Source organism: Eurosta solidaginis, chromosome 5, assembly GCF_040869045.1.
Source record: "Eurosta solidaginis isolate ZX-2024a chromosome 5, ASM4086904v1, whole genome shotgun sequence".
Taxonomy (NCBI): domain Eukaryota; kingdom Metazoa; phylum Arthropoda; class Insecta; order Diptera; family Tephritidae; genus Eurosta; species Eurosta solidaginis.
Window position 1 is genome coordinate 250,087,085 of NC_090323.1, and position 27,095 is coordinate 250,114,179.

General features: G+C 38.9%; 1 protein-coding gene across 1 annotated transcript in view; it reads right to left on the minus strand.

The window, feature by feature from the left end:
• The window catches only part of LOC137253163 (elongation factor-like GTPase 1), a 467,431-nt gene that overhangs the window by 85,141 nt on the left and 355,195 nt on the right, over nt 1-27,095 (minus strand). Inside the window, exon 8 of the mRNA XM_067789641.1 lies at nt 26,264-26,448. Within this exon, the coding sequence (XP_067645742.1) occupies nt 26,264-26,448 (185 nt within the window). The remainder of the gene's footprint in view (nt 1-26,263; nt 26,449-27,095) is intronic.

Consider the following 27,095-nt stretch of genomic DNA (forward strand, 5'->3'; position numbering starts at 1 on the left):
TTCGCTTGGGCGTATTTAGAGAATTTGTCGATGGCTGTGAGGATAACCTTATTGTTTGTGTGATATATATCGATATGGACAATGTGTCCTGGGTAATTGGGAATTGGGGTTGCTTGTATGATTGGGGCAGTCGGATGTCTTTCGTACTTATTTTCATTGCATATTTTGCATTGTTTTGTGATTCTTTTTATTTTAGCAGTCATTTGCGGGAAATAGCATTTATCTAAAAGCTGTTTTTTATTTTCTATTGCATTTCGATGAGCTCTATTATGCTCCTTTATGATTTCTGTTTCTTGTTCCGCTTCGTTCAAGATATCCTTTATGAATTTGCGGGTATAGAGTACTCTGTATCTGCTAAAATGAGTTTGGTATATTGTTTGGATTTTGCCCAGAATGCTATCTTCGGTTCTTATGCAGTTTGTTGTTGAAGGATTTAAGTATCGTTTAAGTAGGGTGGTGAGAGTTTCCTCCGTAAAATCTCGTTCGATTATGATATGACGGTGGTAGGTGGGGAAAATTATCTTAAATTGGTATGAAGGAATTTCTCCTACTGAAATAAAAATTTGGTTCTTGAATGCATTGATGGGTGCATCGGTGTAGGGAATAAGGGTTTGACCTGAACTTTCGTCGCTGTGTTGGGTGGGTGTCAATGAATTTATTTCTTGTGGTGGTCTAGAAAGTGCGTCCGCTACGACGTTTGTGTGGCCGGGCTTGTATTTGATCTCATAGTTGTACTCCTCCAAGATGGCTTTCCATCTCTTCAGTTTGCTATTGTTGTTCTTGTTGCTGAGGGCATATGTAAGAGGTTGGTGGTCTGTGAAGATTTTGACTACGGCAGGGCCGTAAAGATAGCTTCTCAAAGATTTGAGGGCCCAAATGATGGCTAACATTTCCTTCTCATTTGTTGCGTAGTTTTCCTCGGCCTTTGATAGGGTTCTAGATATGAATAGAATTGGTTTATTATCTTGTTCAAGCACTGCTCCTATTGCGTAATTGGAGGCGTCGGTAGTTAGATGGAATTCTTTACCAAAATTGGGGTATTGTAACATCACGTCGTTGGACGTAAGCGTCCTTTTTATTTTATTGAAGGCGTCTATTGCTTCGCTGTTCATGGTTATTGCTGTTTTTGCGGATAAATGTTTACTCATTCGTCCTTCCTCCCCTCTTAAGATGAGAGTAAGAGGTTTTGCTATTTTGGCGTAGTCCCTAATGAAACGTCTGTAAAACCCAGACATTCCTAGGAAAGATCTGAGGTCCTTTAGTGTTTTTGGTATAGGTACCTTTTCTATTGCTTCAATCTTTAATGGATTTGCTCTAATGCCGTCTGCAGTGACTATGAATCCTAAAAATTCTACTTCCTGCGCGAAGAATTTGCATTTGTCTAGCTGGATTTTCATATTGGCTTGCTCTAGTGTATCGAAAATTATTTGTAAGGATTTAGCATGGTCTTGTTCTGTCTTGCTGAAAATTATGATATCGTCTATGTAGACGTAACACAACTTCCCTATATGTTGCCGTAGTATATCGTCGAGGGTGCGTTGGAAAATTGATGGTGCGTTTTTCAGTCCAAAAGGGAGTCTAGTAAATTCATATTTTGCGTTGTTTATGGAAAATGCGGTTTTTTCGATATCTGATTCTTTCAGGGGTATTTGGTGGAATCCGCTTTTCAGATCGATGACGGAAAAGAACCTATTACGTCCTAGTTGCGCTAGTACTTCGTTTATTTCGGGGATGGGGTACCTGTCTGCAATAGTAACCGAGTTGAGCTTCCTGTAGTCAATTACTAGCCTGTATTGTTTATTTCCTGCAGAGTCTGGTTTCTTGTTAACGATCCAAACGGGGGAATTATAGGGGGAGTGAGATGGTCGTATAATCCCATCTTCGACAAGTTTATTGACCTGTTTTTCAACCTCATTTTTTAGAGACATTGGATAAGGGTAATATTTGGTGTAAATTGGAGAGTCGTTTGTTGTACGGATTTCGCCGACGATTCTAGTGGTGTATGTTAGTTTTTTATCGGGTTCGGCGAATAATGTGGGGAACTGTTGCACTAAATTCCCGATAATGACTTTTTGTTCTGGATTCATATGTTCAGTTTTTATTTCTATGTTGTTCACTGACTTAGAAATTTGTTGCTTAATGGGGACTTTTATTTTGTTTTCTATAAGCATGTAGTCGTTAGAGGTGTAAATAACAGCTTTCAGTTGTTTTAAGCTGTCGTTGCCAATTATGGCGTGAAAGGATTTCAGGGTTGGTAGGATAAAGAACTTTAGCTTTTTATCTCTAAGGCCAAAAAGGTTAAGTTCGGTATGATGTGATACCCTTATTTTTCCGCCTACGGAGTTTGCAAAGAACACGCTGTCATTTGGTTTAGGGTTTGTAACTAACGCGGGCTGAATGTAATTTTTGTTTGAACCAGTGTCGATAAGGAATTTAAGTATTCTGCCATCGCTTGTTTTACATTCAAAGTAAGGAAGCGATGAGGGAGTTAATCTAAAAAATGAACGTCCACGTATTCGTTTGCGTCGTCTTGGCGATACTGGTGCTCCTGTTGTTCGTAAGTGTTGTAGTAGTCCTGCCATGATTGTTCCTCGCTCTCCGGATCGTATGTGTTGGTGTCGCCTTCGTATTGGCCAGAGTCGGTTGTGGTGGAATCGAGGGTTGGGGAAATATGGTTTACACGTTGAACTTTGTTCGGGAAATTCCTAATATGTTGATGGGATTGCGTGGGCGGTGGTCGTTTCGACGTAGCATTGTTGTCGTTAGGTCTGTTGATGTAGTTAACATTCCTCGTTTTCAGCGACTGGTCTACTTCCATTGGTACCGGCGGCTTTGGCTGAGTTGGTCTTGGAGGTGGTTTATTGTTAAGAGGTCTACCAGGAGGTACACCTTGCCCATAGTAGTACTGAGGATAGGGCTGTCGGTATATGTGTTGTTGGTATATGGGTTGTTGATATGAGGTATGCTGGAACTGTGGGGGGAACTGTATCATTGGAGGGATTGGTTGAGGCATGTGGGCGAGCTGTGGGTAGAAGGGATGATTTCCGTGTTGGAACTTCCTTGCGGGAATAGAAGGTTTTTGGTGGGTGTCGAATGGGGTTGCAGGTGAACTCAGTATCTTCGGAAAGCTATATTGGTTGTTAGCATGTATAGACCTAAAGTTTTGGTTTTCTAATTTAGTGCATAAATGTAATGCTTCGGGTAAGTCTGCAGGTTCTTTCATGCCGAGAAGCCTGGAGAGGTCACCTGATAATCCTCTTACGAAGGTATCTAGTGCTTTATCGCGATATGTATTGGTGAGTACACGCATTGCTTCGTCGTTAATTTCCATACAGGAAATTTTATTGAGGATGAGAGATAGGTGCTTGTAAACTTCTGCGTAAAACTCCTGTACCGACTTCCGTCCTTGGATGAGACGGGTCATTTGGTACTCGAGGGTGCTGAGATCCCTCTTGTCGGCGTAGTGCGTTGTAAGACAACGCGAAATTGCCTTCCAATTGAGCGGGGTGTTGTATGCTTCGAGCGCGGCATCTGCACCACCGATAATTTTGTTTCTGATAATGTTCAGGATACCAAAATACCTTGGAGTACCTACACTGGGTTCGTAAATTTTTAGTACTCTTTCTACGCTCTTCTTCCAACTACTGAACTCAGTAGGGTTTCCGCTGAACTCTCTTAGGGAACGGACGACGTCAGGGATTTTGTCCATGTCGGAAATGCTATTTCTGAACCTCTCGTCAATTGTCTGATCAGTTAGCAAAGGGGGTTGAGCACTGATTCTGGTCAGGACTGAAGCGTCGGTCTGAAGGATTTCGGCTAGGGTGCTTCTTACAACTTCCCTAAATTCCTCGGTCGTTGTTACGACTTGGGGAGGGGAAAGGTTTGCAGGTGCTGTTGAGGCAGCTGTTGCTCCTGTATTTAGGAGTGGAGGCCTAAGTATATTATTCTGAGCCATTTTTCTCATTCGCTTACCGACCTCGCAAGTTAGTAAAAACAAAAATTGTTTAACGATAGCAGTTCACTTTCACTTTCACTTCACTTAACTTAGTTCTATCTTTATTGGTTAACTATATATTACTCTAATTTAATTATTTCTTACATTAGTCCCACGGCGTAGAGGGTTTTTGGTCCTTTTTGCATCTTTTCTCGATAGTTATAGAAATTCTCTGCTACTCTGGTTCCCTCGATGCGCACTCTGCGTGGGTGCGTGACTTTCTTCTACTGAAGCTATTCACTTGTGGATTCCCGTTGTCGCGATGAGTTTTCCGCGAATCTGTTTGCGAGGCACTGCTTTAGGGCCTTTTGGAGCGTTAAATTCGCGGGGCACTACTTTAGGGCCTTTTAACTCGCGACTGGGCCGTTGGGCGCCAGTTAACCCGTTGTGGGTTTAAAACTTAAAAAAAATTATTTTTTTGCGGCTTATGCCGGTGTTTTTCACTTTATTACTTTTACATGAGCAAGATACAACTGAAATACAACTGAACTTCAACTGCCCTTAAAACTATATTAGTATGGCTTTTTATTAATTCTTAACGACGGCCCAATTGCAGCGGCGTCGCATCGTTGTTGGTATTTGCATATGTTGCAGTGGTATCGTATCACTGCCAATGTTCCCATCCGCTGGTGACGCGCGGTTGACGTTTGTTGGATGCTCGTATAGAAATATGAAGCTAAGGTATGCGCAGTACTGGCAGTGTGAACTATGTTCCCACGGAGCGGTAGTGAGGCATCAGCATTTATTTCATATGCATGCGCTTTTGTAACTGGAGTGAAGAATGCAGGTGGCTTATGTTGTTGATATCATATCGCCAGTAATGTTCCCATGATGTGAATATGCTTAGTCAGCGTTTATCGCATTCTCGTGTGCTGCGATGTGACTTAGAGAATGCAGGCAACCCACTATGTGAATGTTTGTGAAGTTTGAATGTGTGTGGTGTTAACTTACATCCAAAAATTTTGTATGAGTGCTATCAACTGGCAACTCTTGGACTGGTGGATTTTTATTGTCTGTACTTTCAACTGCCATCTCCTGAGCTGGATGAATTTTATTTTCACTACTTTCAATTGACGTCTCTTGATTTGGCATCTCTTGAGTTGGCTGAATATTATTTTCATCATCTGTTGTTGAATTTATCTCTAGTTTATCCTCTTTCTCGCCAGAGCTTTGGTCTTTATTGTTATCGTGGAAAAACTAATTACTAAAAAATATTCGTTAATTTAGATATACATACATACTAATATCCATATATTTATATGAATAAATGAGCATATATCATCACTTACTGCTATCAGTATTTTCATTGGCGAACCAAAAATTTCTTCAATCTTCGAGTTTAAGGCGATTAGTGTTTTATAAAACTCCCATAAATGAACAGATGTTTCAGTATTAGTTTTTAGGACTTCAGTATTTGATGCTTCGGATGATTCACCATCAATTGCTATTATTTCTTCACTAATAACTTCCTGGGCTCTCACAGTAGCAACAGCAAAGATGACAGTCAAAGCTGTGAAAAATATTGTTGATTGCTTACATTCTATGCTGTGTGTTCACCTTCGAAACACTTGTAGATATGTTTAGCACTATTAGAAAGTGTTCATACCCATTAAGAAATGACGAGCTGATGGAATTTTTGCACTAACAAAACGTCCTTGTTCTAGTATAAATGCTAACATTGGTTGTGATTGATAGAACTTTCGGGATTTTTATTTTCCTCGCCGCGTACGACAGGTATGCTTACCGCGGAAATATTCTTAGCCATTTAGCTTCTTGGGTTTTTGACTTATTCTTGCATTATTTCCACATTCACCCACCTCCCGCGTAGGCCACCGCTATAACCACATTTCTGTTGAGTAAACGGTGTAAGTAACATGTGATACCAGATAAGCCCATATACCGAATTTGGTGAAGATATCTCAATATTTGCTCAAGTCATCGTGTTGACGGACGGACAGACGGACGGGCGGATACTACTTAACGATTCGATACTGATGATTTTGATACATGCAATTCTACATCTATCTCGATTCCTTTATATCTGTACAACCAACCATTATACAATGAAAGTTATAATACGCTGTGTACAGGTGCAGCTGGGTATAAAAATGCTATAAAACACTAATTGAGAAATAATTATTTCAAAGCCTACCATGTCATTACTAATAAATTTATAGGGAGTTCTAAATTTGCAGACGTTTCTGTACTAGTCCTTAAATGAAATACTTCAGCTTAAACAAATTTAAAATCTAACTAGATATCTTACAGATCCAATAAAGACTTTTTGATATGGTATTTCACTGGTAATTTTCCTTGATATTTAATAAATTGCCATGATCTTTCCTTCTGTTATTATAATAAACACTTAAAAAGAAAATCGGTTCCGATGTATATATTCAGATAAGATTAAGCAACTTATAACGAAAAAACTAGTCAAATATTGCTAGCCTCCTTGCTGTAGAAGGAAATATTTTTGGACACCGGTGTGCCATATGTGTGAAAGGGATAGAAATACGGTCATATTGTACACATATCACTTAACCTATCTGAACTTAATACCACGATTCAGCTGTACAAATATAGAAACGAGCAATTAAGTACAATTAAATTTTCCTTTGAAAAAGAATAGAAAAATATTTTAACAAATAAGCGCTAATTTCATTTCGCTAGAATAAATATAAAAACCTTGAATTTGTTATTTTGCTAGAGCAAAAGCTGTTTGTTTAACTGATTTAGAATTTGCATTACGCTTGACGCATTAACCATAAAAAATTAAAAAGAAAAACAAATTAATGAATGCTTGGTGGGATTTATCTTCGAGAAGATTTAGGCCGAACTTCTCTTCGAGTTTGCGTCTTGCTCCCTTTTGAGTTTACCTACAAATAGGCCGGACGGGACCTACATGATTTATGCCGATTCCAAGCGGAAGCTTTTGCAAGGAAGATGCATTTTCACTGAAAAGCTTTTCATAGTAGAAATACGATTGGAGTGTATGGCAAATCAGCGCCGAGGGGGCGACCGCGCTTAGGTAAACTTTTCTTCAATTGAAGAAATTGTTTTGAATTTTTGATGTCGCTTTGGCCGGCACTTGAACTCGACACCTTCGGTGTGATATGCGCAGTACGCTCGCACTACCCCACGGCGGCCGCTTTTTTATCAATAAGTGGTTTGAGATTTTGTCAGGCACACGGTTAAAAGTTTGAGCCTAAATCTGAAACATTTTAGACAAATGACCAAACCAAATTTTTTTTAAGATATAGATTATACCGGTTTTCCTGAAAACTAGTGTATACAACTGGGTTTCAATTTGAAACTGGAGATGTCTGCACTTAGAGTTATAAAAAAAAATAGTGGACGGTTCCCTGAAATATTTTCAGTGAGTAACTTGTGATACACATTTCTTTTTCGAAACTAGACCTAAATTGGCAAATAAGTACAAGTTCGGTACTAACAAGATTTTACCCAGTTATAAAATCGACAGCTTGGGTCCTTATTTTCCATATCTAATTTGATAAATATGATATCAACAAAAGAACTGCTGTCAGCTTTACGTAACTTCGACTATAAGTATGATTTCTTTTCCCAAACTTTCCCACTGGCTCGGAGATGTCGACAAATGCTCTAATATCGTACTGGAAGCAGTATCTAGATTTTCTTTTCGGTTCGGAATCAATAAAATAGTCACAAGAAAACAACTACCTGTAATTTTTACACTAGTTTGGAACTACCGAAGCAGAGCGAAATCGAAAGCTCTTGGAATCATGGCAGGAATACTGTTCGTGGTATTCCCTATATAAGTAAATTAGCAGTACCCGACAGATGATGTTCTGGATCACCCTGGTCCATATTTTGGTCGATATCTCGAAAACGCCTTCAGATATACAACTAAGGGCCATTCCCTTTTAAAACCCTCTTTAATACTTTTAATTTGATACCCATATCGTACAAACACATTCTAGAGTCACTCCTGGTCCACCTTTATGGCGATATCTCGAAAAGGCGTCCACCTGTAGAACTAAGGCCCACTCTCTTTTAAAATACTCATTAACACCTTTCATTTGATACCCATATCGTACAAACAAATTCTAGAGTCACCCCTGGTCCACCTTTATGGCGATATCTCGAAACGGCGTCCACCTATAGAACTAAGAAGCACTCCCTTTTAAAATACTCTTTAATACAAACATATTCCAGTGTTACTCTAGGTTCATTTTCCTACATGGTGATTTTCCCTTATTTGACATAGGATGAAGGAAAATCGTTCCAAAAAATGTCACCCTTGGTCTACACTTTGGTCGATATTTCCCAAACGTATGTGATATGGAATTAAAAAGGACTTATAAACCATCTACGAAACCCTAAGAAACCAACGCAGCTAAACTCTCTGCTTAGTATGTAATGTTCGGTTACACCCGAACTTAGCCTTCCTTACTTGTTACAAATAAAATTTGTTATTTTTGAATTTTGAGAACCAATATTAAACCTTTATGATAAGTTTTAAAACCAGACGTTTTTATTAAAGTTTATATTTTTCGATTTTGTTTCAAACTTAGAAATGACTACAAGTTTATGTTTTTGAATTTTTTGAAAGTTTTTTGGTTTTGTTTTAAAACAATTTTAATATTTTAAACTTATTGTTCAAACAAATTTTAAATTGAAATCGAAAAAAATTAAAAAAGACTGTAGTAAATTTAGAGGTTTCCAATTTAGTAGCAAAATGTTTAAAAAATTGTTTAAACCGGTGAATGGTTAAAAATTTGGACTCAGATTTCTAACAGTGTACTTGCACACGAAATTTTAATCAAGCTTTAACACTGTGTATAAATAGCACCCACAAAACTTGTCTTGCTTTAGTTACTTTATACTTCTTGCAAGCATCAGAAAGTCAGATACAAAAATGAACTTACACAGTCATATCGCTATCCTGGTTGTTGTCCTTGGCTGTCTTATGACCAATGTACATTCGCAATTTCGACTTTATAATGGCGAAGCTTCAACTTCAAGTACTGGCTTACGGCGTTATTTGGTAGGAGTACTTCATCGAGGTTACTATGCTTGCGCAGGTTCATTAGTCAGTGCGAAAATAGTGATCACAGCTTCGATATGCGTGAAGCGTGCAGAAAAAGAATACATCAAAGTTGCAGGTGATATAGTTGCTGTAGTTAATTCAAAACCTAACTGCGGACCACTTCGCGACGTAAATGAAATATATCTTCAACCTCTATCAAAGGGCAATATGAATATAGCTGGAGTTGAACTGAAACAACCCTTTAACGAAAATGATGGAATGGAGCCAATATCCCTTTGCAAACATCAACTATCGGTGGGCGAAAATATGCAAATTAGAGTATGGAGAAAACAAAGCCCACGTCGTTATGAACTCGAAAGAATTGACGAGACTATAGTAGAACCTAAGGAATGTGAGAATTCCGAAAAAAAAAATAGGTAAAAATATGTATTGTGCGAAAAGTGGGGATGAAGAATGTGTTATTGAGTGGGGAGTACCGGGCATCGTGAATGGACAACTTTGTGCGGTGGGAATACGTCTGATTAAAGGCCCGGACGGATTCCGGAAACTTTATGAAAATGTAGCTGATAAAGAAGTTCGGAAGTTCATAGAAGAATTAACTGAATTAAAAAAATAATAACTAATATTAAATTTAATTAAATTAACTAAAATTTGGAAGTTGTTATATTTCAAATTTGGGTGCGAGAAAAAACTTAACCTTTAAAAATGGGATAGTATGTATACAAAAAATTATATTTAACCTTTAAACAATTTTCAATTTATTTTATTATTTTTAAAATAAAGTGCTGATTTAACTTTTTCAATAAGATTAAAATAGTATGTTCTGTCATACGATTTAATAAGAAAAATGACTAGCTTAACTCATTTGTATTTAGGTTAGGTTGAACTGGCCGCTCCATGAGGACCTCACATAGACTTAATGAGTCCGTAGTGTTACCAGAAGTTTGTTTTGACGACCAAATTGAAAAACCTTATCAAAAACCAGGATCTATGTTATAAAATAACTCCGTCCTCTTGGCAAATACTAGAAGCTTCCTAGGACTTAAGCGTCTTGCTGCTTCTAGATCTGACAGCTGTATCACTCCTAATAGCTGGAGTCTTAGACTGGCAAGCGCAGGGCACGAGCACAGAACGTGCTCGATCGTTTCCTCCTCCAACCCGCACTTCCTACATCACTGGCCAAGCGTAATTTAAAGGCATGTGACGCCAGAAGGCAGTGTCCAGTCAGAATACCTGTCATGAGTCTACAGTGACCCCTTTTTTATGATAGAAGCAACTTTATTAGTCTAAGGTTGTAAGACCTACACATAATCTTCGACACTTTACAGTCCCGCGCTTTAACCCACGTCTTTCCCGCTTGGACGATCATGCGCACCTCTCTTACTTACTTACTTAATTGGCGCTTAACCGTTTAAAGGGTTATGGCCGTCCAACAAGGCGCGCCAGCGGCTCCTTCTCTCTGCCAACCGGCGCCAATTGGTCACACCAAAGGAGTTTAAACCGTTTTCCACCTGGTCCTTCCAACGGAGTGGGGGCCGCCCTCTACCTCTGCTTCCATAGGTGGGTTCCGATAGAAACACTTTCTTGGCCGAAGCATCATCTTTCATTCGCATAACATGGCCTATCCAGCGCAGCCGCTGCGATTTAATTAGCTGGACTATGCTGATGTCTGCATAGAGCTCGTACAGCTCATGGTTAAATCTGCTTTGGTACTCGCCATCGCCAAAGCGTAGAGGTCCATAAATGTTTCGAAGTACTTTTCTCTCGAATACTCCCATAGTCGCTTCATTTGATGTTGTCATGGTCCATGCTTCTGTCATCTGTACCGCTTCTTTTTCCAGTTTGGAGTAAGCAGAACTAACAGCGCGGGTATTTAGGCCGATGATATCAATGTCATCAGCATATACCAGTAATTGCAAGCTTTTATAATATATTGTTCCAGAGCGTCTAAGTTCTGCAGCTGTTATAATTTTATCCAGCATCAAATTAAAGAAATCGCACGATAGGGGGTCACCCTGTCTGAAACCTCTTTTAGTTTCGAACGGCTCTCAGAGCCAATTCTGACTGAGCTGATGGTATTGCTCAACGTCTTTTGGCACAGTCGTATAAGTTTTGCGGAGAAACGAAATTCAGACATAGCGGCATATAGGCAGCTCCTTTTCGTGCTGTCGAAGGCGGCTTTAAAATCGACGAAGATAGCTCCGCAGGCAATCCATCAGCGTCCGCGGCCTTGTTGTTTTTCAATCTGGCTATTGCTATTCTGACTTCGTCATAATCGGATGGGGGACATTTATTCCATCATCATCGATTGCGGGACCGGGTTCGTCATCCCTGTGCGGTAAATCGCTGTCTCAATTTAGGAGAGCAGAGAAGTGTTCCCTCCATAATCGAATTAGTTCCTCGACACCAGTTACAAGGTCGCCGTTTTCGTTCTTACAGGAGTTTGCCCCGGTCTTAAAACCATCCGTCTGTCGCCGAATTTTTTGGTAAAATTTTCGGGCCTTATTCGTGGTGGCTAGCAGCTCAAGCTCCTCGCACTCACGCCTTCTGCCTCTTGTGTGCACCTCTCGCCTTCGCTTAATCTCGCTCAGTCTAATTGAGACGTCTACGGAGCAGGCTTCAAGGGATGCGCCCTTTTTAGCTAGTTCATCCGCTTTTTCATTCCCATCTATTCCCATGTGTCCTGGGACCCAATATAGATGTATGCTTCCCCCCGTCCCTATTCTCTCCAGAGACTGCTTACACTATAACACGTATTTAGATGCTGTGTTATGCGAGATTATTACCTTAATTGCTGATTGACTGTCAATATAAAAGTTAACACGATTGCAGCTTAAGCTATTTTCTTGCAGGGTTTCTACTGTTTTGGTTACGGCTAATATTTCCGCTTGGAAAACGCTACAGTAATTCGGCAGCCTTTAGGATCTGTTTATTTCCGGATCAGCACAGTATACCGCAGACCCGACTCCTTTCACTACTTTGGAACCATCTGTATACACATGTATCGCCTCGTCCGCCATTTGAGCACCCTTGCGCCAACCGTCCACCTCTATTGTGGCCTTAAGATCTCCCTCGCAGCGCAGATAGGGAACCAGGTAGTCTGTTCGTCTTGTGATTGATGACGCTATACTACTATGGTCGCTCGGTCGGCGCTCAAGCTGCCCCGAGGCACCGAGCCTGGTTGCAGTTGTTAACGCCATGTTTTTTGCTACCAGGTCTACAGGTGGAATGTGCAGAATGGCATAGAGTGCATCCGTCGGGGTTGTTCTCAGGGCTCCCGTAATGCTAAGCATCGATACCCTGCATACGCCCCCCCCTATTTTTTTGAGGTAGGTTGTTTTTTGCGTGGCTTTCCACCAAACAAGAACCCCATAGTATAGAATAGGGCTTACAATCGCTGTAAAATCCCAATGAGAAAGAGAGGACGATAAGCCCCACGTACACCCCAGCATTCTTTTACATGCATAAAGTGCCGTTAAAGCCTTCATCACTCTCTCCTCCACGTTGAGCTTCCATGACAGCTTACTGTGTACCTAGATACTTTGTGCAAAGTTTCTCCTGTAGGGTCACCCCTACTAACCCAATTGGGACCTGCACCTCTTTGTAAACAAGACCATATCCGTCTTATCGGCGTTGACTTTCAACCCGACATCAAAGAGCTAATCGTTGGCAGGCACTTTCCACTTATGACAATTGCAACGTCATCTGCGTAAGCCGTAAGTTTTACGGGTCCCTAATCGAATCGCCTGAGCGGTTGGTTGATGACCAGCGTCCACAGCAGAGGTGGTAGCACCCCTCCCTGCGGCGTTCCCCTGTCCACTGATTTCGTGGCCTCGTACAATCCCCATTGTGATGTAATCTTCCTGCAATTTAACATGCAGCCGATCCATCTCGTTAAGGCTGGATGTACTTTAATGTAATTAAGACCATCCATAATCGCCCATTAAGAAACATTATTGAAAGCCCCTGCAATGTCTAAGAACACTTCTGGAGCATATTCCTTATATTCCGGGGCTTTCTCTATGCAATGCGGTGTCTACCGACTTGCCTTTGGTGTACGCATGTTGTGCTGTGGAGAGCAGTTTTTCATCCACGTTGGACTTTATGTATACATCTATTAGCCTCTAAAAGGTTTTGAGCAGAAATGATGTTAAGCTAATGGGTCTATAGTCTTTGGGATACAAGTGGCCGATCTTCCCCACCTTTGGTAGGAAAGCTACACGAGCAGTTCTCCAAGAGTGCGGTACATGATTCAGTCTTATGCACCCATTGAATATTATTTTAAGCCATTCCGCGACCGCTCTACTTGAAACTTGTAGCATGGCCGGGAATATACCATCTGGGCCCGGCGATTTAAACTAAGAAAACGTCTTCATTTCCCATTCGATCTTGGTATCGGTCGCCAAGCGCGGCACGACCCGCTCCGCGATCGTAGTGTGAGTGCTGTCTGGTGGCTCTTCTAAACCATCTCCCAATGGAAAATGTGTAACGAAAAGCACCTCAAGGGATTCCTCACTATTACGTGACCATTTCCCGTTCTCGTTCTTTATGCTGTTTTGCTGGAGCACTCTATGTCCGTACAGAAAATTTTCCATGAGATTCACTTCGCTCTGGAAATTTCACGCTTGTACATCCTCAGTAGATCCCTGTACTCGTCCCGACATGCTTCGTTTGTATTTAATGAAGCTAATTTAAAAACACAGTTAAAAGTTTAAGCATAAATCTTAAACTTTTTTTGTGCAGCAAAGAAAATTTGGTTTAAAATTTAGATTGCACATATTTTCCTTGAAAAAAGGTGTGCAGAACTCGGTTTCAATTTTAAGTCAGAGAAGTCTACATTTGCACTAAACAAAAGAGGAAAGGCCGGGACTGTATGCGGCTGTTCCGAAGATTTCATACCTTTCATGAATGTAGCCGAGTAATAATCTTATTCAATTCGTAATAGTTATCCGAGTAATAGGCTACATAAAATTCACAAACTTAAGTCAGCGAAATTTTCGATAAATATGTAATAAAAATAGATCGGTACTTAAGAGGAAACAAAGTTTCCGTTTTTTTTTAGGCTGCATGAGAAAGCTATGACCATGAATCACTTATCTGAAAAACTAAATAAGTTGCAACAGGCTCCATTTTATGTCACAGTTACAATATATTACTCTTACGAAGATTTTACTCTCAGCATTACGGTTTAATCTCTTTGTTTCGAATCAACACATCAATGTTCATCCCATAAACGAACCTAGCCTATCTATTATAAAAAAAATTTAATTTACCGATTGCCGAGACTTCTCTTTTAAATCATTTTGAAAGTGCCTGGCACCAATTCCAGGATATCTCTGTATGCATACCTACAACAGCAATAAACACAAGTAAGGACGGGACTGTCTGTGCCGAAGACTTCATACCTTTCATGAATGGGGCTTAACAATATCCTTATCCCATTCGTAATATCCAAATAATCGGCTGTATAAGATAAGAAATATGTATATGTGACCCGGTCTATAAAAAGGTGGCTTATGACTAAAAAAAAACAGCTGTTAACAGCTGTTTCTCGCAATTTCTTTTTTGAGTCTTAATGCACCTTTTCATAGACCGGGTCACATATAAGTGAACTGTACATACCTAAGCGATTTTTAAGATAAATATAAAATAAATAAAATAATTAAAAAATTTTTTTTTTAATTAAAGGGTTTTATTGAAAACAATACTTACATGAAGTAATAATAATACTAAAAGCTAGAAAATAATTAGGTAGGTCCTAGGTACTAGTCATCACACTCCTCATCAATCTAGGGCGTTGATCAGACAATTAAATAAACGCGTTGGGCGCGTGAAATTTCAAAAGTGTGAGGCGTAGCATAACCTTATTAAGGTTCAGTTTGTCTTATATATGACTATTAATAGAAATTTGACGCGTACAACGCTTTTATTTAATTGTCTGATTAACGCCCTAGATTGATGAGGAGTGTGATGACTAGTACCTAAGACCTACCTAATTATTTTCTAGCTTTTAGTATTATTATTATTTCATGGAAATATTGTTTTCAATAAAACCGTTTAACCTAAAAATTTTTTTTTAATTATTATATTTTCAAGTTTTTAGTCTTTACTTAATTGCCTATTATTTCTCATTCTATTTAGTTCATTTAGTGACTCATTATTACAAGGACTCTTTCCTGACAATTTGCTACAATCTAAGTCCTCAATACATAATCCTTCTAATGACTTTTCTCGACTTTGCGCCACGTATGCTTGTCCCTCCTCGAACTCCAAAATATTTTGATGTCACTTCTACCGGACTGTATGTAATATTTGTTCCGAATATGCGCAAAATCGGACATCATAAGTTGCTTCCTATTCATGTATGTATTATGTGTTACAAATATGAATAAAATCGGACCACAAATACGATTTTTTGAAATATTTCGATCCATGCGCCACCTATCGGAGTTTTTTTCTTATTATTGCATTGTCATCATGTTCTGAACTATATTCCAAGTTTCAAGCTTATAGCTTATCGGGAAGTTACTTAAATTTTAATTACAAAATTCGTTCACAACGGCCGTGCGGCCGACCGGCCTGTCAAGTCAAGCTAAATAAAACCGTTTTAAAATAGGTAGGTACTTTGCGTGAGGATTCAAAGTTTCACGTTTTTGTGGCCTGCATGCAACTTATGCATTTCAACAATATATGACGTAAACGTAAGTATTTGATGAAATTTGTGCTTCTAGCCGTTAAAAGGGGGGCAGAGATGACAGTTTATATGGGGTATATACTATATATACCACCGATCTCTATGATTTTTTCAAACAAAAATATATGCTATATATATAAGCATTTAGTAAAATTTGAAGGCTGTTACGTAACTAATACATTTGATTAATTTGAATTAATGTATTTCCAACCAGTTCTTGTTGAAACTGAAGGTATATTCTTAGGCGAAATAAAATTACATTTTTCCACTTTTCTAACCCAACGTTTCGGTAATAACTTTTTAGCATCATCAGGGGTATATGTTTATTTGTTAAATAATATTGCACTCTGCCGAGGGTTTTTTCCTCTCTTAAAATTATTTAAAACTATTGGTTTTTAAACATAAAATACTTTTGAAAAACATTGAACATTTATGGACAGTCAGTCAATACAATCCTAACGCTATGGTAATCTCATCAATACAGTGTTGACGATATTACCATAGCGTTAAGATGGTATTGATTGACTGTTCAATGTTTGTATGTTTATCAAAAGTGTTTTATGTTTAAAAACAATAATTTTAAATAATATCAAAAGAGAAAAAACCCTCGGCAGAGTGCAATATTATATAAACGCTGGGTTAGAAAAGTGTAATTTCATTTCGCACTTTAAAAAAACTTAGACCGGAAAAACCTAATAATATACCTTCAAATTGAATTAATGACGTCTCATTCATGAATCATAATTGATGGATTACATCAAAAAAAAAATTTTGCCACATCAACTAAATGATTTTTGGACCAAGAGCTGAAAATAAAATTAACACAGAATATTTACTATTTATACTATTTTATTGTAACGTAGAAATAAAATTATCTTTTAGCAGCCACATAATGTTTCGAATAATCTTCTCTAGTTATTTGGTAATATTTTAATACATTTCTGATAAATTTAATAATGATTACAGATTTTAATTAATCAATATAGAAAGTTCGGATATGAAAGAGTGGCTTTTCTTGCTTTTTCGCTGCAGAATTTTTTATAATAAAAAAAAATAAATAAATGTAAGGCGCGATAACCTCCGAAGAGATCTAAGGCCGAGCTTCTCTTCCAATTTGCGTCGTGCTCCTCTTGATTTTTCCCTACAAATTGGCCGGACGGGACCTACATGTTTTATGCCGACTCCGAACGGCATCTGCAAGGCAGATGAGTTTTCACTGAGAGCTTTTCATGGCAGAAATACAATCGGAGCGCTTGCCAGACACTGCCGAGGGGCGACCCCGCTTGGAAAAATTTTCTTCTAATTGAAAAATCTTATTTCTAAAATTTTGATGTTGCTTTGCCCGGGAGTTGAACCCAGGGCATACGGCGTGATAGGCGGAGCACGCTACCATCACACCACGGTGGCCGCCAATTATCGAAATTTAACTGTTTTGCCAAAACGGATTCAACATAAAGCGTGGCCAGTCCTGAAACTCGCTCTTGAGATGAACACGATCTATGAAGATTTTTGATTCTGGAAAGGACGCTGAAGGAACGATCTGCACTAGCTACAGTGACAGGTATAGTGCCAAAAAATAAGTAAAGCAACAAAAATGTTGGGGAAAATTGTAAACAGATTTTGAACATATGTAGAGGGCATTTAGCAATTCCAATGGTGACAGACCTTTATCGAAATTTGCTTCGTAAATATGTTCCAAGTGAATTATTTCACATTCTAAGCTTTGAGAAATGTCCGACTTGTATTTTTCAACAGATTTTGCTGCGCTCGCCCGAACCATAGTTTCATCCATGTCTTCAAATTGCCACAAAAAGGAAAACGTTTCGTTCAAATTTCTCATAGCTGCAAATCATTCAGTAATGCCACTGATTGCGGAATCAACGATCACCAGGAATGTATTGTTTTTAAAATCAGACTCTGAATCATCCGTAATCATCTCATTTAAATTATCTTCAGAACGTCTTTTGGGTTTTCTCTTTCGAATGTCCGGAAACTTTGGCGAGATGTTCAATTGAATAGAAACTGTTTTGTATTCGTTTAAAATTGTTTCCAATTGGTTCCTGATCAACTTTAAATCAGCTAATAAGGCATCTAGATGTCGGACCTCAACATCTATGGTGGCATCTCTAGCTTGGAGGACCACGTTTCTTCCATTAATGGTAGTTAGTATTTTGAACCAAATTGAGGACAGCAAGATACATTCGAACTTGATGTAATTGCGAATGCCGGTAACGTCTCCGTATGCTTGCGCAGTCAAATTTGGCTTTTGTCTGAAAGTCTACGAATAGAGCTCGGTACATTTTTTTTTTTGATGACGTCCCATCGTTGTGTGGTGCTGCTGAAAATAGTAAAACATTTTTGTATAACTCCGAAGAAAGTAATTGCAGCCGTACAATATTCTGCAGCATCAACACCACATAAATTGAGACTGTGGGTTGCACAAGGCGAGCAATCAGCATTCGAGTTTTTGTCGAGAATGTGACGTAGTGATCCGTTGTAAGCTCCTTTCATATTGGCGCCGTTATCTTACCCTTGTGCACGACAATCTTTTAATGGGATTTCATGTTTACCTAGAGTATGGCAATTAGATCAGCGATTTTCTGACCAGTTTTTTGGTTAAAATTCGCGAAAGCCAAAAACCGTTCTTGAATTGTACAACTTGTTGCTTTCGAATTGAAATGGAGTTAGCGCAAAATGAACGTAGTCAACGTGACTAGCATCAGGCATAGCATCAACGATAATAGCAAAATATGTACTTGGCTTTCTTGCCTTGATCTTATATTGTTTCCCTCACGTGCTTTACACAAATTTCTATAAACTCGTTCTGAATGTTTGGGGAAAAATAGTGAACTTGTAAACGTTTGTGCTGCTGTTGTGAAATCCTAACTTTTTCCTAATGATCTCTAAGTATCGGATCATAATGGCTTATGAGATCTTAGATGCCCAAAAAATTTCCATCGTTTCGTTCACCAAGACATATACTTTTGCCTTTGAAAGCTAGGCCTCTTTCACCCAAAAATAAAATAGTGTCCAAAATTCTATATAAAATTTCTTTCCACTTTTGAGTTTCAGTGATTAGCTGTTCATTGACAAGTGTATCAATTGTAGCCTCCTTTTGAATTAGATTTTGTAAAGATCGCCATTGAATATAACATTTAATGTGATCTTGAGTATTTTCGTGTGATGGCAGTTTATCGTATAGCTTCTTCCATACCTGGAATTTCGAATTCCGCCAAGACAACAAATTTTAGGTCAATTTAAAGTATTGGTGCTTAACAGACGACATGGTAGGCAATAAAAAGCATTGGTACTGGCACTCCACACTGACCAGTCACGCTCCACTTTTCTCCATTTGGCAAGATTCTGTTGAACTACGAGGTACGATATTCCTCGACATGACAATCACGTGGAAAAATAACCGGACACTTTTAACGACCTCGACGAATTATTTCGTTGACTTCTTCAGATAGCAAAAACTCATTATTCACGGTACCGATATCGAAGGCGTTTATATAAACTGGACTTTGATACAGAGTTGGTGGTATTGTTGGAAGACTTTTTGAAGATGAACCTTCATCAGTGTCACCACGAAAACTTTACGATTTCGGATTCATGTAAACATACATTTTTGTTTGATGTTTTTATTGTCTCCTCACAAGCCAACCTTATATAAACGCACGCACGTCATTTTCTGTCAAAAATGTCTCATGCATATACAACTTGTATGAGAGCAACCCAAATTGAATTTGCTGCGTGAAAACCTAACTCGATTTCCAATTTTTGTCTTGCGTGACATTTAGATTTGACGTTTGCACACATGCCTTACATTGTCGCAACGCAACTAATAGAAGGCCCAGGCAAAAAATTATTATCAATATTCGTTGTTTTTGAAATTCGGCTTAAAATTTGCACATCATATGGAACAACTAAAGACTCTCCTGAATTAAAAAAAATGTCTTAGTACCTCTAAATCGCGGCCACCATGAGAAACCCCGGGTCAGGGGAATCCCCCATACCCCCCCTGTCCTTTCTTGTATTTCGCGAAATTAATTTACTTCGTTGATACGCAGCTGTATCCATTTTTTGGGTGACATTTGACAGATCGGACTATACATTTTGAATTAAAAAAAATCATTTGACATTTTTTATTCGATCTCCCTTAGACAAAGGCAAAATTTCATACAAAAAGTGAGCTCACAAAACTACATATTGTGCCATTTTGGTGTAAACGCACTGTACTTGATTATTATTTTTAAACAAATGATCACTGTCACATGTGACATAAGAAAACAACCTCAGTACGTGCCATACTGTTGTTTACAAAAAAAAAAAAAAAAAATGTTTTGCCTGATTATGCCAGTGACGTCTGCATTTCCTTATACTGAGACGAGCTGAACCTCGAATGCAAGCCACCAAACTAAATGCGGCACCGACTGTTTGTCTAAGTTTAATTGCCAGTTGGTCGATTGCAGACTTTATAACAAAAAAAGAATAGCGCAAGCTTTTGGCCACAATTTTTCATCACAAACTGAGCCAACTGTCATTTAGTCGTTAATTTTGCGCACGTTGCATATTCATGAGCCCGAAGCAGCTGTGATATTTGCAGCTAAGACGAAAAAAAATGTTAAATCACTGTCCATCACAGGGCTCGGCAGTCAGCTGTTTGATTGAGATATGCTGCGGCTTCTGCTGTAGAAAGTTTGGCTGCTGCTGAATTTAAAGGGCAGCTGAGGACATTGCTACACCCTAGCATTATTTGAAGATAAAAAAAGAGTTTAGAAATGAAATCGTTAAACAGGTAAAGATCCTTCATTAGCTCAGGCATACTTACAGGGAAGACCTTAAGTACGGGAACTAAGATATAATCTACTATGAGTAGCGAGCTACTGTTAGGTAGGTTAGTAGAGAGCGTGTTAAGGGGCTTAGAATATACCCGCGGCAGGGGTTGGGTAGCGCAACTCTTTCAAGAGGTTGCTAGCGCAATATATAGTATCTCCAACCCAATTGTCAACCTCACCTACCCGTGGCGAGGATCTTGCAACCTCAAGTTTCTCATGGTCCCACCTTGATGGTGCTTGTTACCGCAACGTACCGAATCTGCAGTCGGAAAAGGACAATCAACATCGATAACACTCCCCAAGAACTTCCTTATCGCTACAACAACCACAACAATCAGTTTATCCTCTTCTGAATATGATGTATATATATCACCATGTCATCTCAATATTGAGTGGGTAGTTCTGCTGTAGATGACTTCTTACGATGCATTCTTATGTCTTCAAAGTGTCAGAAAAACACGGACACCCCGGAACCTTTATTTTCACCGATTGTCAGGATGCTCCTAAAATGGCTCCCGGCTTAGACTTATGCCTGTTTCTATAATAACAAGCCCACCAACAAATGGGATATGGGTGCTATAAGTAAATATGAGTGCTGTTATCAGGCACATAGGCATCAAGATGAAAAACAGAGAAAAAGCTGTTGAATATATGAGAAATTGGGCTGGAGTTGCCTGATATGGTGCGCGATAATGTAATGGCCAGCCCCTTGTAATGACTCGACAGAAATGCAAATCGCAATTGCAATGTGTTAACTGTGGAAACTTTTTTCAGGCTTAACATCAAACTGGCCAAGAGCCTAAAAGTAAAGTATATGCAAAATGTTACCAATGCCCCACCATAACACAATTACAGGATACTGATTGACGATTTTTAAGTCGCCAAACTGGACGACCCAAACATAGCTGCGGAGGGTTATGCGGGATATTGATTAAATTGAAGCGAGGTTTCTTCAACAGCACATCAAACAAGTACCAACTAGCTGTTTGAAGTCCTTCCGAAGGGGGCGCAAATGGCTTCATGTACAAGCGTGTGAAATCCTATACACATCTTTCCAATCGAACTTTACCAAACACAAATGACAATCTTACCATTTTAGATTCGGTGGATTAAAGCTTTGTCGGCCAATTAAAGATTTGCGTCATAGAGAGGCTATGTCTGGGAAGGTTTGAGGCGAAATTCATTACTCAAAGGGCATTAAAGTTGTTATATATATACTTACAATTGCTTCAGACATCGAGGTATTATTAAAAGCTTTTTCTTTGTCATTGGGCCCTGAAGAAGACCAAAATAAAGGCCGAAACATCGGCGAAATAATAAAAAGGACGTTTTTCTGATTTTCTGGACTGTAAACCCGAAACCCGGCGGTCACCGTGGTGTGATGGTAGCGTGCTCCGCCTACCACACCGTATGCCCTGGGTTCACACCCCGGGCAAAGCAATATCAAAATTTTAGAAATAAGGTTTTTCAATCAGAAGAAAATTTTTCTAAGCGGGGTCGCCCCTCGGCAGTGTTTGGCAACCGCTCCGGGTGTATTTCTGCCATGAAAAGCTCTCAATGAAAACTCATCTGCCTTGCAGATGCCGTTCGGAGTTGGCATAAAACATGTAGGTCCCGTCCGGCCAATTTGTAAGGAAAATCAAGAGGAGCACGAAGCAAATTGGAAGAGAAGCTCGGCCTTAGATATCTTCGGAGGTTATCGCGCCTTACATTTATTTATTTTTAAACCCGAAACCAAACAAAGTTGATATTATTAAAAGTGTTCAAGTGCTAAATAGCGTGGTGAACATAGATGGCTAAGCTTTAAGCAAGAGGACTAAAATGTACCTGGGTAGCACTGCCCATTGTTTGAAAGCCCTAAGTTATCGTTTGAGGGGTCTGTAGTTGTAAGGAAATTATCATTAAATCTACGGTAAGACAGAGTCGTGAGTACTCGTGAAGCTTAATGTTAAAAGTGCCCGGAGAGTGTAACCATGGCCGGTACTGTAACATTGACACTCTCTGGAACGGAGACCATTACTGTAGTGTGTGTTTGACAAAAACAACAAACAAATCATAGGTAGCGAAATAGTGACCATACCGTCACCTGCTAAAATCCTAACACTAAAAGCAACCAAAACAATGAGTGTGATTTGAACCGTAACCATAGCCGTAACCATTACCATAAACATAACCGTAACACTAGCGGTGACCGTAACCATAACCGCAACTTTACTATAACCTTAACCGAAACTGATGCGTAATAGTAACGAAAGCCCTTAAATTTTACTAATATTTATTCATAGCTACCGTATCTCTGAATTTGGCTGTACCCATAACAGCACCAAATCGTCAGAATCATCAACATCATGATAATCGTCATAACAATCCTCCTCTTACATAGATTCTCCGACTATTTTTTCTGACGTTCAATTTTCCGTTTTCCTGTCTCTTTTTCATTGCTTTCGACCTTTTTTACTTTTCTGTTTATTTTTTCTGACTCCCCGTTTTAATTTTTCTGATTTAGTTTCGTTCACTCTCTAAGTCGTCCCTTTGGTGGCTAATTGTGCTCATTCAACCATCTTATTCAGCTCAATCCTGACTACATAACAAAAGATTCATTAAGGCATCGGTTACACTATTGACATTTAATATCTTAACTGTCAATTGAGTGTTATTTTTTTTAGTCAACAGGTGATTTTTTCAGATAAACCAAGCATAAAGGTCAATAAATTTAAAAAATCACAGCTGTCATTGAAGTTGCTAATTTTGGTGAAGACACCACTCAGCAACAAAGAGAAACCATTAAAAAGAATCAGAGTCTATTAAACCTAAACGAAAAAAAGAAGAAAGAAAAATATAAAAAAAATTGTATGGTATACCATGTTATAACATCAGCCGTAATTAAGAACAATGGAGCGAAGGGCGCGAAGTCGTGACGACCAATCGATATCATAAGAATGGAACTTTCAAAGCAGCTTTTACATAGAAGTTACACTCAGATTTTCAGAAAAAAAAAAAGAAATAAACACACGCCACTTACTTGAATTATGAATTTGCTTGCTAACAATGACGACGAAAAGTAATAGAAGGAGTCGGAAAAAAACCTTAAAAATAGCATGATCCAATGGCTGGTTAATCACTCGGAAGGACGTTGGTAATTAAAACAGCTCAAACAACAGACTAGCCCAGAAGGCAACAAGCTGTTAGGCCACCATACTCTGGCAACGTGGATTTACTACATTGGTTATGCTTTCAATTTTAGTCCCTCTCATAATTAGTTAGGAAATGGAGTGAATAGAGTTACGATGCAGTCTTATAATTTCTTTGCTGTTCTAAGCAGTTGGCAATTGTTAATTTAGTACGTTTGATGGTAGTTCGTATGCCTATTCATGTCATGCATGAGCACTAAGAACTACTAAAATCATCCGAAATAAGAAGAACAAATTATCATAGTTGGGCATGCTTTGGTTGTTGCTGTGCTGCTCGTCAGGCAAAACCAGACCCAAGTAATACTATGGGCGCCATATTGCACTATACTTTCATTCCCACTAAAATTAAAAACTGAATGGTATTGGAATGTTTAGGGCACTGAAAAATCATTAATTTCTGCACAGATATGATTGGGATACGACCCAAAAATAATAGTCATAATTAAATCACAACATTATTGCAACCGAAATCATGACAACAACTTTAATGGTAGCCGTAACAGTAACCATAATCAGAACCGTCACCGTACCTTAGCAGTCACCATAACCGTAACTTTAATCATAACCGCAACCACACCATAACCATAACATAATAGTGTTCGTAACCTGAATGGTTACCATAACCGTAACCGTAACCATAATAATAACCGTAACGATACCATAGCAGTAACCATAGCCGTAACTGTAACCATAACCACACCACAAATGTAACCATAACCGTAATCGTACCATTACAGTAACCTTAAACACAGTCGTAACTATAAACTTATAACAACTAAAACCCGTAACCATAATCATAACCATTCCATGACAGCAACCAAAGTTTTAATCGTAACTATTGACTTATTGCTTATAACAACTGTAGTGGTAGACACAGTCAAAGCTACCATAACCCAAATGGTTGCCATAACCGTAACCGTAATTATTTCATAGCAGTAGCCACAACCACAATCGTAAACATAACCGCAACCATAATCATAAGCATACCATAAAAGCAACCATAACCTTAGCCGTAAGAATTACCTTAAAGTTTAAAGCAATAGTAATGGTAATCACAATCAAATCCGCAACCGTATCATAACCATAACCGAAACTGTAACCATAACTTTAGCGGTAACCATGAACGCAGACGTACCCAGCCTCAATACCGTAACAGTGCCACAGCCGTTGGCAGAACAAGAGTGAGCGTAACATGGCTTCCAGGCGTCAATATCGGGTCCCCAGAATAGATGTCGTCAGTAATGACTTGATCATCTTCATTTCGTGTTGTTTTATCACAGGATGTTCATGGACGGCGGAATACATACGATCATATTTCGATCTATGTCGATATCAACCAGTCTGTTGTGAAAGGATGGTGTTAAATTGTGGAGGAAAACTTGCCAAGCCTAGGACCAAAGAATATTTTTTTGGTAAAGCAGCCACTCCCAATTTTGATATCATGACGTGTGAGACGATCTTATGTGATTCCCAGTTTATTAAAGTAAACCTCATTAGTGCCAGCATCTTATCTCAAACACTGATTGAAACAATTATGTAAAGTTCCTTAGACCAATTGGCCCAACAGTTTTTGGTAAGATAGGTAGAATGAGATCAACAGGATAACAATACCGACTTGTGCCAGCTGACTGTAGATAGAGAAAGCATTCGGCCTAACAATTTAAGGAAAGATGCTCTTAACTTCGCACGAGGAAAACCGAAACTGGAACTAAAGACTTCACCTACATGGGGGCCTTTAAAGCTGGGAGCAGATCACAAAGCACTGGGCAAGAAATCTTCGACCCCAAGAACTAGTATGTGTATAGTTATATGAGAAAAAAATATTCGCTATGTACTAAGCGAGCGTCATACTGCAATGAAGACAGCTTATTTAGTCGATTTTAACTCTTATTAACTCCTGGCCTTGGTTTGCGGTAACGAAAAGGTAAATACTACAGACATACATAGCTAGAAAGATCAGCTCAGATGGTAGCACGTGCGACTGCAGCTTATTATGACAATTTTTGGCATCCGCCTAAAAGTTTTGTGCAGTATGCCCATCTATATTCTACTATATAACATATAAATTTCAAAAGGTTTTCAAATTTAATTTGAGTGCCATCCAAAGAACTGTTACTTGGAATGCACTAGCGCTTTACTGCAGTATGGCTATCTACGATAAAGATATGTACATTTATGAACAAAGCCATCATTAGCCATAAGAATAAAGATTGCGAGAAGTTGTGATTTCAAAATGAAAAACGATTGAATGGTTATTAAAAAAGTTGGCGATCGGAAGCTTTACTAAACTCAATAAATGCGCTGAATTAAGCTGTGGCAAAAAGCAAATTGGTTGCATGAATAAACTTAAATTAAACAATCGATTTCATGGCGATGTTAAGAGGATAACATTAGAACGAATCTTTATTTCGTTATGTGGATAAATTAGTTTATTGTTGGGAAAGTTTATGACTGATACCTTTTTAATAATTTTTAAAGAAAAAATTATATTCATTTCATGCGGTTTTTTTAACTCACCTCCCAATGACTGAACATTAATTGAGGACACGCTAATCCTGAGGTTTGTTTACGTATTTCCTGTGCAAAGTTGAAGGACTCGATCACTGGTAAAACGGCCATAACTGAGAAATTACCGCTGCCCTGTGTCAAATCGCCGGAGAGAATTTTTCCATGACGTCGTCCAATTACAGCATACATTTTTCCTGAAAAGAGAAATAAATTTTAATTAAGATAAGCATTTTCTAGCTAGTTTATTAAATTAATTTAGTGGGTTAAGGGGCTTGGAATATAACCGGCCATAAGAGGCGAACAAAAGCCAAATACCGTACCCAGATTAATCGTTTGGGTTAGGAGCTATAACATCAAAACCGCTACCAACGAAAAGGCTAGGTGATAAGACTCGCATGAAATCTATGCCACACTTTCACTTGGAGACATTTTTGTACATTGTTAATACCCTCAATGAGTGCAGGGTGGCGGCACGTTCTGCCAACCATGTTACTTCATAATATTTCCCAACGACCCATTTGCTTCCTCTGATGAACTTAAGTAAGAGCGACAGATCCACCTTCTCAAGCTTTGCCAGACTGTTGAAAAACTGTGCGCCCAGAAATCTGAGCCGCCCTGTTTACAGTCCTGGACTCCTGCAGAGAAAGTGATTAGTCGACTCCTCTTCCTTCTCATCCTGACAGCTTCCGCAGAGGGGGCTGGTTGTTGTGCGGAAATGCCAGAGTACTGGTGCAATAGCGCAATAACCTATGACGACACCTTTAAGTACTCTCACTGTTTCTTTCCTATCCAACCGTGGACATCTGTACCTTGACAACCGCAGATCTCTCGATTGATCTAC